General features: G+C 39.5%; 1 protein-coding gene across 1 annotated transcript; it reads left to right on the forward strand.

Annotated features, from left to right (window-relative positions):
- Positions 1-631: 631 nt before the first annotated feature.
- MONOS_12941fu16048 (uncharacterized protein) lies at positions 632-9853 on the forward strand (the record flags this gene model as incomplete). The annotated part of the gene is made up of 1 exon (XM_067865605.1): positions 632-9853. The coding sequence occupies one exon, from the start codon at positions 632-634 to the stop codon at positions 9851-9853; it is 9222 nt and encodes a 3073-aa protein (XP_067733701.1).
- Between the last annotated feature and the right edge of the window lie 6037 nt (positions 9854-15890).

Below are 15890 nucleotides of genomic sequence, written 5' to 3' on the forward strand. Positions count from 1 at the left end.
AAAATGATAATTTTTTCAAAAAATTCATTTGCATAAGACGATACAATTGAAGTAATAAAAAAGCATGACATACTTAAAAATTTGAAAAAATCGAAAGGCCTTCTTCTTTTTTCATCGATCATTCTGTTGTAATTCGATCCTTTCATTGGAAAAAGTGGAATCAATCGACACCTGTTTTGATCACACCTATAAAATTTATATTTTCGTTATTTTTTTTTCTAAAACAAGCTCTGAATTAAAGATTTTTTAGTGTTTTTTCATGAATTGTTTTTTCTTTTTATTTGCTAGGGTTTGGAAAATAGAAAAAAAGTTTGGGTTTTCCTGTATGATACAATGTTTTTTGCAAACAAATGATAAGAAAGAAGATGATTTTTAACATTTAAATATTGATATTTTTTAAAATAAAATTAGGATGACTTAAATATTTATCATTAAATATATTGGAAAAATGATTATAAATGTCAATTTTATGGTGTCGGTTGAGTCCACTCTTACCCTTTCATTTTTCAAAAAAACGAAGATAACAAATTTCAAAAGCAATTGATCAAAAATACCCATAAGAACTTTAAAAAACAAACCAAAGTATATTTTAGCGATTCTTGTGTTCAAAAGGAGCAACGCGCTGTTAGGAATGAGTTGCCTGGCTTTCATAATTTGTTTTCAATGCTTTTCAATGAATGCAGCAAATAATGGAGCAGACAAGAAAGAAGGATCGAATGAATTAGAAAAAGAGATTTTTCAAAATATCATAACTTCTAATGAAATTCAAAGCAGAAATATATTTGAGAAAAATGCAATTGAAAGCAGATTCCATGCTTATAGTATCCAAAAGGAAGACTTTGATGTTGTAAATAGCAAAAACGAAATTAAGTTTGACGTGGAAAACAAGAAAAGAAGAAAACCACTGAGATGCGTTGAAAGTGCACAAAAACATTGGAGTTCAAACAACGATGTTGAAGAAAGTTGGATTGAAGGTTGCCTGAAAATGATGAATTCTTCAGTTCTGTGTGTTGATGTGACAATCATGGATAGAACAAACAACTGTGTTATTAAAGCAGAAAAGAAGAGTTGTGTTGAATTAAAAGGATGCATTTTGTCCATTGGTGAAGAAAACTCACCTTTGAAATTGACGGGGAGTTGTGCTGTTTTGGTGAATGTAACACTTGCATCATCAATTCAACATCTTCATTCAATTCCTCCTCTTTTTGCTTCAGAACAGCCAGAAAACCAATTTGAGCATTTCGGAAGCATTTCAATGTGCTCTTCAAGATTTTCATCCTTTATGGTCTCAAGACCTCCATTTCTCTCATCCGCATTTATTGAGAGCATTTCACTTTCCAATTTGAATTTCTTCAATATCTCGACAATTCCAGCAAAAACAGAATCACATTCAACTTGCCAATGTGGAAAAGCAACCTCGATGAATTCTTGTTCTTTTCATTCAGTCTGTGATGTGTATGATGGAGGGATTATTCCCTCAATCAACAACCCTTTGACTTCCTTGACTTCTTTTAACACTACCTTTATTGGGTGTTGTCGGACAAGAAATGTTGAATTCATCGGGACGAAAGATGGAAAGCTGACTCCAGGAAGGCAGAACGAAACAGACGATGGACAGAACACATTCATATGGTGCGAATGGAATGGATCAAAGACGACCGGAACTTTGTCTTCGACAACAGATGGGATGTCTTGTGGAGGAGCAATTTGTATGTATAATTTGGAAAATGGAACACTTAGTGTTTCTAACTGTTCATTCAATAACTGTTATGCTCACTATGGTGGAGGAGGAATTTCATGTTTTTCAATAAATTCGATGAAGATCGATAATAACCGTTTCAATGAATGTACGGCTCAAAATCACCATGGTGGGGGAATGTATATTTATTCCATTTCATTGTGCTCTCTTATAAACAAATGTGTGTTTTATTTCTGTGAAGCAAACTACAACGGAGGAGGGATATATCTTGAAAATTATCATCAAATTGATACAGGATGTTTTGAAAAAAAATCAAAAAATGTGGAAAATATCTGCATTTTTGAATGTGACGTTATATCCTGCTCAGTGTCTAACATCAATGGAGGAGGAATGTGTTGTTTTCATCTCGATCCTCAGTTTAAAATGAGCAGTATTAGGTTTATTTCATGCTCTGCAGTTTCAGGAGGAGGAGCATTGCATTTCAGACCAGAAAGAATGAGTGGACCAATTGATGGTATTTATTGTTGTTTTCTATTCTTCCACGAATGTAAATGTTTAGACGCAACTTCAACTGGGAACGATATCGAATATATTGATTATAACAATATTTTCTCGAATTCAGGAAATCCGTTCCATGAATGTTACACAACCAATACAGATGATCAGAGAGTGTGTTATGCATTCAATTACACTGGGAGCAGTTGGTCATATCATCACACTGAAAAGAAGGAATGGCTGAAGGACGGAGTGATGGATAAATTTGTTGGAGTGGCCGGAGACAACTCAAATAAATGGTGTGGAATGAATGATGAAAATCCATGCAAAACAATTGGCTCTGCTGTGGATAATCATATTCCGGAATTGATCTCAAAGATAATATTAATGAAAGGGAATCACACAAGCGAAACAACAACAATTGAAATTGGAACAAAGAAGATTTCTGTGATTGGGAAAGGAAGAGAGTCGAGTTCGATTGGAACAGGAGAACTTTCATCAGCTGGAGCGCTGTTCAGAGTGACAACAGGTCATTTGGGTTTAATGCACTTGGGTATCTATCACAATTCATCAGCGGGTTCTTCACCGAGTGTTGTTGTGGTGACTGGTAGGAGTGGCTCGCTCTCATTGGAGGATGTTGTGATCACGAAGAGTGTTTCTTCAGTGAACTCGATATCATCGTCTGTGTTTGTGGTTCCTCTCTCACAGTTGTCGATGATCGATGTGGAGATCAAAGATATGAATATTTCTCAATCTCTATTCTCTGAACCAGATCTCTCATCATCATTGTTTTCATCCTCTTCCTCTGCGTTGTTTTTGACAACCATTGCATCAAAAGAGAGCACATTGGCAAATATCACGGTGAAGAATGTGAAGCTGGAGAGCGGAGACGGGGTTGTAGTTACAAAATCAGTTGCTGAAGAGGAGACATTTATGGTGTGGAACACAATATTTGAAGATTGTGAGTGCGAGAGAGGCAGCGGTGGTGGTATCAAAGTCAAACTGGAATCAGCAACAAGCAAGTTTCAAATGGGAACAACAGCATCATACAGTGGAGGAACAACTGCATTCTCTCAATGCTGTTGCAGTGGGAATGGAGGAGGAGCGATGATGTGGCTTGCAGAAAATTCATTCGACTTTGAGATATCATCAGTGAGCTTTGTTGGTTGCAGTGCTTCATTAGGAGGGAAAGATGTGTTTGTGAATGGGAGCAAGCTTGTGAATGGGACAATCACAATCACAAAGCTGAATTTCTCGCGAAATGTTTCTATTTATGATGAGCTGATGGGATATGACCGGAATGAGGAAGAGATGGGAATATTCCCATTGAATGTGTTTTTTGATTCATTTTCAGGAGCAGCACATGTTGGGATGAAGAAAAATGGATTTGGAGGATATGACTCGTGGTTTTGTGGGTTTGACTATTTTTCATGCAAAACGATCACAAAGGCAGCACAAAACAGAGTCTGCTCGTTAAAGAAGAAGATTGTGTTGGATTCGGGATTTGAGTTGGTAGAAGTTGTCTCGATGGCAGGGTCATATGAATGGGAAGTGTATTGCGGGATAAACAAGACGGAAGTGAATGTGAAGGTTCCGAGTGGAATGACGTCATCGTATTTGATAATTGTTGAGAGCAAAAGTTCAATCAAGAACATTGCATTCCAAATTCCATATCAACTGTCGAGTGCAACATCACTCATTGCTTTGACCAGCTTATCACTCGCACTCACAGACTGTTCAGTTGCTCATTCATCAGAGAGCACATCGAGTGTTTCCTTTGGATATAGCATTGTGAATGCGCAGAGTGGGAATCTGAAAATGGAACGATTTGTGGTTGAAGAAGGTCTGACATTCAATGATCACTCAGCCATTGAATTTTGTGAAGGAATGACGAGTGTGATTTGTTCAGGATGCAATATCAGTGGAGTTGTGAAGAATGAGGGAGATGGAGGATGGATGAAAGGAACAGTTGGAGGGAGTGGAACGTTGGCAGTTGATGGATGCAATGTGAATGGGTGCAGTTGTGGTGGTGGAAAGGGGGGAGGAATATATGTTGAATTGAAGGGAAATGGGAAAGTGGTTGTGAATGGAACGAGTGTGATTGATGGGAATAAGGCAGAGAATAATGGAGGGAGAGGAGGGAGAGGAGGAGGGATGTTTGTGTTGATGGGGAGTGGAGGGTGTGGATTGACAATTGGACAGAATGTTGAGTTTTCGAAAGTGAGGGAGAATGTGGCAGAATATGGGAAGGATGTGTTTGTTCATTGTGGGAGTGGTGTGTTTTTGGAGTCAAAAGTGAATGCACAATCATTTGCATTCTTTGACACAAGCGCCATTCCATCAGATGTGCTGAAGCTGAGTGGGAGTGAAAATGGGGATGAAAGCGGAGTGATTCCGCTGTTTGTGTATTTGTGCAAAATGGGGACAAAGGTGATTGTTGATTGGAGTGGCAGAAATGGGATGGATCACAACCATTGTGGATTTGATGCATTCAGGTGTTTGACAGTTGATTATTGTGCGAATTCAAGGTTGAGTGAAAGTTCAAATGAAATTGAGGTTGTCTCATCTTCGTCAATAAGGGATGAAATTAAAATTTCTTTATTTGGTGTGAGTATTTCAGGCAGAATAGCATCATCATCATCAGAGGAAGGGGAGAGGAAGCAGGTGAATGTGAGTGATGAAGGATCAGCCACACAAGACTGGCTTGTGGGATGTTCGAGTTCACTGGCAATGAGCAGACTTTCATTTGTTGTGAAAGATCAGTTGAATTCAAGGAGAAGTGCATTCATTCACTCAACATCAACAATCAACATGACGAACTGTTCAGTCTCGTTTGAGGGTGGGGCATTGACTGATGGAAAGATCGGATATAATGTGATAAACATTGAGGGTGGAGAACTGATTGTTGATGGATTTGTGATGGAAGGGGGAGTGACAATGAATGAGAAATCTCCAATATCAATGACAAGTGGAGTTGAATTGGAGATTTTGAACAGCAGGGTGATTGGAGTGGAGGTGAATGTGGCAGGTGGAAGTGGAGGAGGGGGATGTTTGAATGTTGGGATGAAGGAAGGTGGATGTGTGAATATTGAAGAAAGCAATTTGTCCTCGATCTGCTCAGGTGGAAGTGAGATGAAAGGAGGAGGGATGATGATATCAGTTGGAAGTGGAGGAAGTTTGGAAATGAAAAATGTGAATTTGTCTGAATGTGAAGTTCCATCAGAGGATAGTTCAGAGAAAAAAGGAGGATTAGGAGGAGCGGTATTCGCCGAACTGCCTGAACAAATGGGATCATTTGTGCTCGAAGGAATGATATTCAGTCAATGCAATGCTTGGAAAGGGAAGAACATGTTTGTTTCAGGATGGGTTCTGAGCAAGATTGTGAACAAGGAGCACTTCAAATGGGAGATGAGTGAAGGGGAGTTGGGATCATTGGATGAGCTGTGCGGATGGGAGAGGAAGACAACAGGAGAGGAGGGATATGTGATTCCATTGGTTGTGTATTTGTGGTCTAATTGGAGTGGGAATGGGTTTGTTTCGAAAGATGGAGGAGGAGACTTCAGTGGATGTGGCTTTTCTGAGGCACCATGTTCATCGATTGACCACTTGATATCACTGAGATATGAACCACTTGATGAAGGTGAATCCCACATCAGCATTGTGGATTCTGGATTATTGAAACATTCCATATCATTTTCTTCATTTTCTTCATCACCACCGGCTTCACAAGATTCAGAGTCACAAAAAGTGGTGATTGAAGGAACAATGAAAGGCACAGCAGTGATAATCAGTGATGAAGATGAGAATGATTTGATTGGTGGTTCATTAATATCATCTTGTGTGAGTCTGACACTGGAAAATTTGTCATTCTCGAATCCAAATCCAAACATCCATCATGAGATATTGATCGAATCATCAGGAGCAAACATCTGTTTATCAGTCGTGGATTGCTCATTTGGTTCATTGAATGGAATGGCAGATGCAGGATTTTGTGTGATGAAAGTGAATGGAGGCAGAGTTGTTGTTCAAGGATGTTCGTTGGATGCGGTTGACAAATTGAAAGGGTTCATCGCTTTCAGTGCAGCGGCAACAATGGAGGTGATTGTGGAGGATGTGAACATCTCGAATGTTGGGGTGAAAGAGAGAAGTCTGATATCGATGTTTGACGATGAGCAGACGAATGGGATGAAAGCCAAAAGAGGGTTAAACAGGGGAGAAAACAGGCATTCAAACAACGAAAAAGTGGTGATAAAAGTGAATGGGTCTTCGTTCACAAACATCACAAATGGAGAAAACAGAGCAGGGGTGTTGAGTGTGGATTCATTTGCGAGGGCAATGGAGTGTGTGTTGGAGGGGTGTTCGGTTTCGAGCTGCAGGAGTGAAATGAGCGAGGAAGGAGGAGGGATGAAAGTGTGCCTGAAGAGAGGAGAATCAGAAGTGAGGGTTGTTGGATGCTCGTTGGGGATGTGCTCGTGCTCGGGGGTGAAGGGGAGAGGAGGAGGGGTGATGGTTGATGCACTTGACCCGAATGAGGGTGGAGCCAGTGGATTCGGGCCTGTTGGGATAAGGATGGAGAATGTGAGGTTTGGGGGCAACGAGGCATTTGTGGGGAAGGATGTGTTCATCAGATGCGAGTCGATTGCCGAACAGATCAACGAGACATTGTTTGTGCTGGATCTCAGCCAGGATGCCCTGAAATCCTCCAACTCCATCTGTGGGTCTGACAAGGAAAGGGATGATGTTGATCTGATCCCTCTGATCACATTCTATTATGGCCAGCAGGTGTTTGTCTCTGCAAGTGGAAGAGATGACAGACAATGTGGGGCACAGAACAATCCTTGCCTGAGCATTGACAGTGCTGTGAAGCACATTCAAAGAGGCATTGTAAATATGCTTCTGATTGATGGAGAAGGGGCGATTGGGGGAGAGTGTGTGATTGGGGATATGAATGTGAAGAGTCTGAAGAAGACTCGATCGACAATCCATCTTGATGGAAAGATGGAGGCTGTGGGGGATGAAGGGAGTGTGGTTGTGTCTGTGAATGAGAGTGCTGTGGAGAAATGTGAATTCTTGTTTGGGTTGAGCTTTGAATCAGAGCATTCATCCATTGTGAAAGTGAAGAATGGAACATTGGGGGTGAGCGAGTGTTGGTGGAAGAGTGTTGGAATGATGGCACTTTTGAACAGCACAATTGTGGAAGTGGAGAGTGGAGAGCTGGAGATGGAGAAATGTGTTGTCAGCTGTGTTTCCACTTCACGAGAGATATTGTCAGTCTGTGAAGGGAGCAAGGCTGTGATATATCAGCTGAGGATGAGCGATATCGAGAGCGAGGATGGAAGGATTGTTGATGCGAAGAAAGCAAAGATGGAGGCGAAGGAGATGTCGATGAGCAATATCACCAGACAGAACAGAGGGAGCATTGTGAAGATCGTTGATTGTGCAGAAAGAGTGGATTTGATGAATTGCTCGATGAGGATGTGTTTGGGGAAAGAGGAGAGAGGATGGATGGTGAGTGTGTGCAAGTGTGAGTGTGTGAATGTTGATTGTTGTGAGTTTGATGGAGAAGAGGAAGAGAATGAAGAGAGATCAAGAAATGAGCAGAATGAAGGAGAAAGAAGAGAGGAGATATGCAAGTGGAATGGCTCAATGGTTGAATTTGAGAAGAGTGAAGTGGAGATGAAAGTGACTTCGATGAGAAACAGCAAGAAAGGGGGATTGTCAGTGAGTGGAGGGAATGTGGTGTTTGAGAAAGGAGAGTTTGTGAGCAACAATCCATCGATTGGAAAATATCCCTCAGCTCGGAGAAACATATTGTGCTCGGATTCTGCTCAGCTGAATATCATGAGCTTGAAGGGAGGAGATGGGCAAGAGAAGAATTCCTCCCTTTGGATTCTGAATGATGGATGCAGTTTGATGGGGATTGTTGAGGAGCGAGCATCGCCATTGTTCATCCCCACACTCCGATCGGTGGAGACAGAGGAGAAGGAAGGGGTGCTGGATGTTGTGTTCAGGGGCACACTTCTTCTGCCATGCGACCTGTCGTTTCGGGTTGTTTCGTCGGTGGGGGATGTGGAGCAGATGGAGACACACGAGATAAGTGAGTCTGGGTTTGTGAGTGAAGAGGAAGTGCATGGCACAATTGGGTTGGAGATGGTGAGGGGAGCAGAGGCGAGTGCAGAAGTGAGGGTGTGCATCTTGTTTGGAGATGGCCATTCTCCCTCGGCAACGGAGTCGTTCATCCTGAAGAACAGGAGCGAGACTGATCCAAAGGGAGATGAAAGGATTGTTGAAGGAGGAAAAGAAGGGAAATCGATTTGGCCAATCGTTGTGATTGTATGTGTTGTATTTGTTGCGCTTCTGCTTGTTGTTGTTATTGTTCTGGCTGTACGCTGGAGAAAGGTTAAGAATGAAGCAGAAGATCTGAGAGAGATTGTGAATGATAACATCAGAAAGGATCCGAAGGCATTTGAGATGGTGACAATGGAGATGTCGCCTGAGGAGCAGTGGAGAAGAGCTGAGAGAGACGCAGAGAAGAGGAATGATGAGAGGATAAAGAAGAGGGTGTATGGGAAGCAGATGCAGCATTCTGAGTCTTCAGAGCATCTTCTATCCGAGAGTGGATCGACTGAATACATTTTGGGCAGAGATTCAGACAAGATCCCTCAATGGGCACTGGAGAAGGTTGATGAGAAGGAAGAGGAAGAAGAGACGAGAAAGCGAACTCCTTCTCCATCGATTTCATCCACTTCAACAACTGATTCTGATTCGACTTTTGTTCAGAGAGAGGATCTTTGCCCAACCACCTCATCAATGTCGAACTTGGTGGATGCAATGGCCTGTTCATCTCCACATGAGAAATTGATTGTGGATCTGAGGGATTCGCTGTTCATGTTGCTCCATGGAAGGAATAAGACAAAAGAGATGGCGATTGGCACTCTGCAGGAAAGGGAGCAGACAGCTGCTCAGATCCTGTTCTGGGTGGCAAATGGAGCACTTCACTCATTTGACGAGATGGAAAATCCTCTCCAATCATTATCCAGTTTGAGTCCTCACATTGTGTTGTTCTCTGAGCACATGGTCATCTGCATCGTGATGCACTCCGATTTATTGTCTGATGATGACTCAGATTCATCATCCATCTCTTCGTCAACTGTTGTGACGTCCGCAAGTGAGAATGACGAAGATGATGACTCCCTGCCCTCGTCTGCCTTTGAGGATGAGGATGACTTCAAAAAAGAGTGTTTGAGGTGGAAGGCGCCTGAGTTGCTGATCAACAAGAAGATGGGTGCAACCAAGGAGTCGGTGGCATTCTCGATCGGGATGATGGTGTGGGAGTGTCTGACGCTCCAGGTTCCGTTTGGTGATTATGAGGCAGAGGTGGCAGGGCAGAAGATCGTGAATGGGGAGAGGCCAGTCCTGGGCAGCGCGGGGCAATCGTCGTTCTGCTCTGTGCTTGAAAACTGCCTCAACAGCCTTTCGCAGAAGCGCCCATCCCTCGCAACCCTCAAAAGAGAGCTCTTCCAGCATTTTCCGCCGGGAGCGATGGTCCTCACAGCCTCAGATGCCATCGATCGCACAATGGATAGCCAGCAGTCTGGCAGAGGTGCATCGAGTGAACTTGCTTGCAGCGAAAGCGAAATACTTGAAAATCGCAACTAGAAGCAGGGCACGATCAAAGTGGGGCTGGCTCTTCAACTGCCCATTTTTCTCGTATTTCTGTCTGCTTCAAGCACATCGCAATGCAGCATTCCTTATATTTCTTTTCTTTTCTTTTTTTGATGTTTTGTGCCAAATGGCTTTTGTTTTTGACTTTCCTTTTTTTATTTTTCCCTGTTCCATTTGAATGTCTTCACATCACCATCCATCCTTTTCCTGTTCATAGGCTTGGAGCAACCCTTCATTTCCCAGTGCTGCTTCTTTCCTGCCATTCCATTCCTCATGTCCTTTTGCACTTCCACAGAAAAATCCATTTAAAAAATTAATCACGGAAATATTGAGTCAAAGACAATATCGAAGCTTTTTGTGCAAGAGTGAGAGAGAATCAGCCTTCAAAAAGAGTTGAAGCAAACGAACAAAAGCGATTCCAGATAAATCTTGAATGGGCCATGTGCCGTTTCTGCCCATTTCTGAATTCTTCCATTGAATTGTAACACATGCACATATACAGAGAGAGAGAAATGCATTTCTTTTCTCTCCAAAACAAAGATCGGGCAAGATTCGCATTGCCGCTCACACATCAAGCGATAGAATGAAACACTGATGAAAAACACAAAATCCTTCTGGCTTCCAAAACCTCCAGCTTTGCTTTTCCCCTTCGTGTCATCGCAATTCTGCATCCTGCCACCAATAAATCAATAAAAATGACTCGCCTCAAGTCCGTTTTGCTGAGCGCTTCACGAAAACGCTTTTGATCCAATTTTCAGGAATGAAAATCGAAATGCCTCCTCAAATCATAAATAATAAAGATGTTTGGCAAATGTTTTTCTCTCTCTCTCTCTCTATTTCTGCTTCGCTGTTGCCTTTGCTTCTTCAGATAGAATGAAGCACTTTCAAGAGAAAATAAAAGGTTGTCTGATGTGTATTGAAATGAATGATGCTCCATTTCATGGATTCCATCCATTTGAGCCTTTTGAGCCAAAACCCTCAGATGACCAATTGATTGGAAATGCACCAAAAAAAAAGAAAATCGAATATCCCTTCGACCTTGCTGCCTCGTGTCGGCTCGAGCATTCCCAGCTTCGCAAATGCCCCTTCCCATGAGCAACTCCCTTGCTTTGCTGCTTTTCACGCCTCTCCAAATCCGAAGGTCAAAAATAGATATACGACGGAATCCTCCCGTTCGTGTCCCAGACTCAAAGCATGTTCCTCCCGAGCCGTTAGCAAACAATTCGAGCAGTGCATTCAACAAGTCGGCCAAAAAAATAAAAAAATGATGATGTTTCAACTCGAATCGTGGCTTCTTCATCGCTTGTTTGGGTCGCAATTGCGGAGCACAAAATCAATTATAGCATCTTTATTCTTGCCGTCCCTTTTTTTGCTCCAAAAATAACACCACAGCCGCTGGGCGCCTCCAGTAGTTTGCTTTTTCATCCATTCCGTGAAACCCAGCGTTATTTGGCAATAAAGCGTCCACCACTCATTTCCTCTTTGAAACAAATAGCATGTGGCAGTTGCACGAAAAAAAACGATCATGTCCGCGCAGCAACACTTGCATCGTCTTTTTCTTCAAATGATTTTTCTTTTTTTCTCAAGCAATCCAAAAAAAAAGATGGGTTCGACAACTGCATGTGTGGTACTGCTACCCACACTCAACAAATGCAAAATGGCCCCCCCATCCTCGACATTGGGTCACTTTCCGTTTCCTTCAGCAGGCCCAATAAAAGACATCTTCAGTTATTGTCAATTTATTCATCGTCGCATGAATGTTTCTCTGTTAATAATTCCATTCCTCTGAAAACAAAATCGCATGCACCACCGCCGCATCAAGCGCATTTTGCATGTCTCGGCTGTGCTCGGTGAAATCTCAATTTCATTGCAAAGATTAACAGCAGCATAAATCAACCCCAGCGCAGCGTCTCTTCAGCATTTCGACCCATTTCCAGAAGTGATGGCAACCATTGGGCAAATGTAATGAAAGACAGGCCTTAGCCTTTGCAGTTGCAAAAATACTTTTTCGATTGATCAATCTCATTAACTATTTTATTTCGGTCAAAAAAATAAAAAATATTTTCTGAGGGGACATATTTTTCTTTTTTGGAATCTAACTAATAGATTGAAGTGGTTCGGTCAATAGCGTGAAGCGTTTCCGTTGAAAACTGTTTCAAAAATTAAAAAAAAAATGAATTTTATTCATTTTTTATTGAAAAGTCATTATTTGGTGATTATTGTTGAAATGATATTTTTGTATTTCCATTTAAAGAATTGATTGCTTCCTTCAGCTGATTATATTGATATTCCAATGTGTGGCAAATTGTTCTGTCCAAAGTTATTAATTAAAGAGCAAACCAACGAATGCTGCAAACAATAATGGAAGTTTGCCATTGTTGTTTTCCCCATCTGGGACAAAACTTCTGGCGCAACATTCCAATTTTTATTCAAAATTTTTGTTAAAAATATTTCGATATTCTATCAGAAAGAATCGCCCAATTGTTTCGATTTCGATGTTGAACTGAAAATGATTTATTTTATTCAGTTTTTTGGAACTGGCTCGTTATGTCTCACAACAACATGGAACAAATTGTAATGAATAAAAAAACAAAAATGACCCTGTTCACCTACGATAAACAGAGTTGTGATCTATGACTTGTTGGCACTTGAAATTTACAGAATATCCAATTTTTTTTTGCTTTCCCAGACATTTTATCAGAAATGACTTTTCGAAAATAATTTGACATTTATAGCAAGTGAAACACAAAAATCACCAAACGAATCTTTTTTGCTTTATGGAATGTGCTAGAAATGTTCCACATAACCATTTTTATTTCCTTCAAAAATGTACACACACACCAATAATTATTATTCGATTGTTGAAAACACATTCCATCATTCAAAAACCAGGGAATTTTTCATATTTTTTTGAAAATTTTCTTGTGATAGACTGTGATTTTGCTGAATGCCAGAAACTTCATCTGCGTGATCCTTTTTTGAGGTCAACCATTTTCTGATAAAAATAAAATAAAAACAACAGCAATTTTTTTTTGAATCCTGAAAGAAATACTTGGAGACAAACCCAAACAATGGTGAAAGCTTCAGATGTTTGTCCTTCTTAACAGTCAGGAGGGGGCTTTTTTCTCCAATTCGTTTTATTGTTGACAACTTTTCACCGAACATAACAGTATCAAAAGTGGCAGATGAAAACACAACAAGGATTTCATTCAAACACCGAAAATGTCAATGAATTCAAAATATAATTGAAATCACCAGTATAATTTTAATGTTTTGCAAATATTCGGACAATGGAAATGAAAGTGAACATCCATCTCTTGTTATTCATCAGCAAACATGAAATCTTCACAATTTCCAAAAAAAAACATTCCTGAGTTGTTTTGTCAATGCAATTTTGGACATGTGTGTTTTTCTTTTTGAAAAGTCGCAAATGTTGTATTTTCCATTCAAAATAATTTGTTCATATGTTTATCAACAAAGAAGAAAATCCTTTTAATTTTTATGAAATACAAATAGTTCCACACTTATCATGGAAATAACAAAAAGTTATGAAATCGAAAAATATAGGGGAAAATTCTGATTTTCAAGCTATTTTAGCACAAAGCACAAAAATATTGATTAACTCATAACTTTATTTCTCTTTCTCAGATTTAAAAATAAATTTGATGGTGATATCCGTAAACAGGCATAGTAGAAATCAAAAACATAGAGTTTTCCAACATTTCACGAATGTCAAAAAAATAAAATTATTATTATTGCGTTTTTTGATCTCAAAAAGTCAATGAAATATGAATAATTTTTCTATAAAAAAGCTTGAAGTTGCATATTTTCCCCAATATTTTTCGATTTCAAAACTTTTTGTTATTTCCATGATAAGTGTGGAACTATTTGTATTTCATAAAAATTAAAAGGATTTTCTTCTTTGTTGATAAACATATGAACAAATTATTTTGAATGGAAAATACAACATTTGCGACTTTTCAAAAAGAAAAACACACATGTCCAAAATTGCATTGACAAAACAACTCAGGAATGTTTTTTTTTGGAAATTGTGAAGATTTCATGTTTGCTGATGAATAACAAGAGATGGATGTTCACTTTCATTTCCATTGTCCGAATATTTGCAAAACATTAAAATTATACTGGTGATTTCAATTATATTTTGAATTCATTGACATTTTCGGTGTTTGAATGAAATCCTTGTTGTGTTTTCATCTGCCACTTTTGATACTGTTATGTTCGGTGAAAAGTTGTCAACAATAAAACGAATTGGAGAAAAAAGCCCCCTCCTGACTGTTAAGAAGGACAAACATCTGAAGCTTTCACCATTGTTTGGGTTTGTCTCCAAGTATTTCTTTCAGGATTCAAAAAAAAATTGCTGTTGTTTTTATTTTATTTTTATCAGAAAATGGTTGACCTCAAAAAAGGATCACGCAGATGAAGTTTCTGGCATTCAGCAAAATCACAGTCTATCACAAGAAAATTTTCAAAAAAATATGAAAAATTCCCTGGTTTTTGAATGATGGAATGTGTTTTCAACAATCGAATAATAATTATTGGTGTGTGTGTACATTTTTGAAGGAAATAAAAATGGTTATGTGGAACATTTCTAGCACATTCCATAAAGCAAAAAAGATTCGTTTGGTGATTTTTGTGTTTCACTTGCTATAAATGTCAAATTATTTTCGAAAAGTCATTTCTGATAAAATGTCTGGGAAAGCAAAAAAAATTGGATATTCTGTAAATTTCAAGTGCCAACAAGTCATAGATCACAACTCTGTTTATCGTAGGTGAACAGGGTCATTTTTGTTTTTTATTCATTACAATTTGTTCCATGTTGTTGTGAGACATAACGAGCCAGTTCCAAAAAACTGAATAAAATAAATCATTTTCAGTTCAACATCGAAATCGAAACAATTGGGCGATTCTTTCTGATAGAATATCGAAATATTTTTAACAAAAATTTTGAATAAAAATTGGAATGTTGCGCCAGAAGTTTTGTCCCAGATGGGGAAAACAACAATGGCAAACTTCCATTATTGTTTGCAGCATTCGTTGGTTTGCTCTTTAATTAATAACTTTGGACAGAACAATTTGCCACACATTGGAATATCAATATAATCAGCTGAAGGAAGCAATCAATTCTTTAAATGGAAATACAAAAATATCATTTCAACAATAATCACCAAATAATGACTTTTCAATAAAAAATGAATAAAATTCATTTTTTTTTTAATTTTTGAAACAGTTTTCAACGGAAACGCTTCACGCTATTGACCGAACCACTTCAATCTATTAGTTAGATTCCAAAAAGAAAAATATGTCCCCTCAGAAAATATTTTTTATTTTTTTGACCGAAATAAAATAGTTAATGAGATTGATCAATCGAAAAAGTATTTTTGCAACTGCAAAGGCTAAGGCCTGTCTTTCATTACATTTGCCCAATGGTTGCCATCACTTCTGGAAATGGGTCGAAATGCTGAAGAGACGCTGCGCTGGGGTTGATTTATGCTGCTGTTAATCTTTGCAATGAAATTGAGATTTCACCGAGCACAGCCGAGACATGCAAAATGCGCTTGATGCGGCGGTGGTGCATGCGATTTTGTTTTCAGAGGAATGGAATTATTAACAGAGAAACATTCATGCGACGATGAATAAATTGACAATAACTGAAGATGTCTTTTATTGGGCCTGCTGAAGGAAACGGAAAGTGACCCAATGTCGAGGATGGGGGGGCCATTTTGCATTTGTTGAGTGTGGGTAGCAGTACCACACATGCAGTTGTCGAACCCATCTTTTTTGGATTGCTTGAGAAAAAAAGAAAAAATCATTTGAAGAAAAAGACGATGCAAGTGTTGCTGCGCGGACATGATCGTTTTTTTCGTGCAACTGCCACATGCTATTTGTTTCAAAGAGGAAATGAGTGGTGGACGCTTTATTGCCAAATAACGCTGGGTTTCACGGAATGGATGAAAAAGCAAACTACTGGAGGCGCCCAGCGGCTGTGGTGTTATTTTTGGAGCAAAAAAGG

The sequence above is a fragment of the Monocercomonoides exilis genome (assembly GCF_001643675.1).
Source record: "Monocercomonoides exilis strain PA203 chromosome Unknown scaffold6-2077815, whole genome shotgun sequence".
Taxonomy (NCBI): domain Eukaryota; phylum Preaxostyla; order Oxymonadida; family Polymastigidae; genus Monocercomonoides; species Monocercomonoides exilis.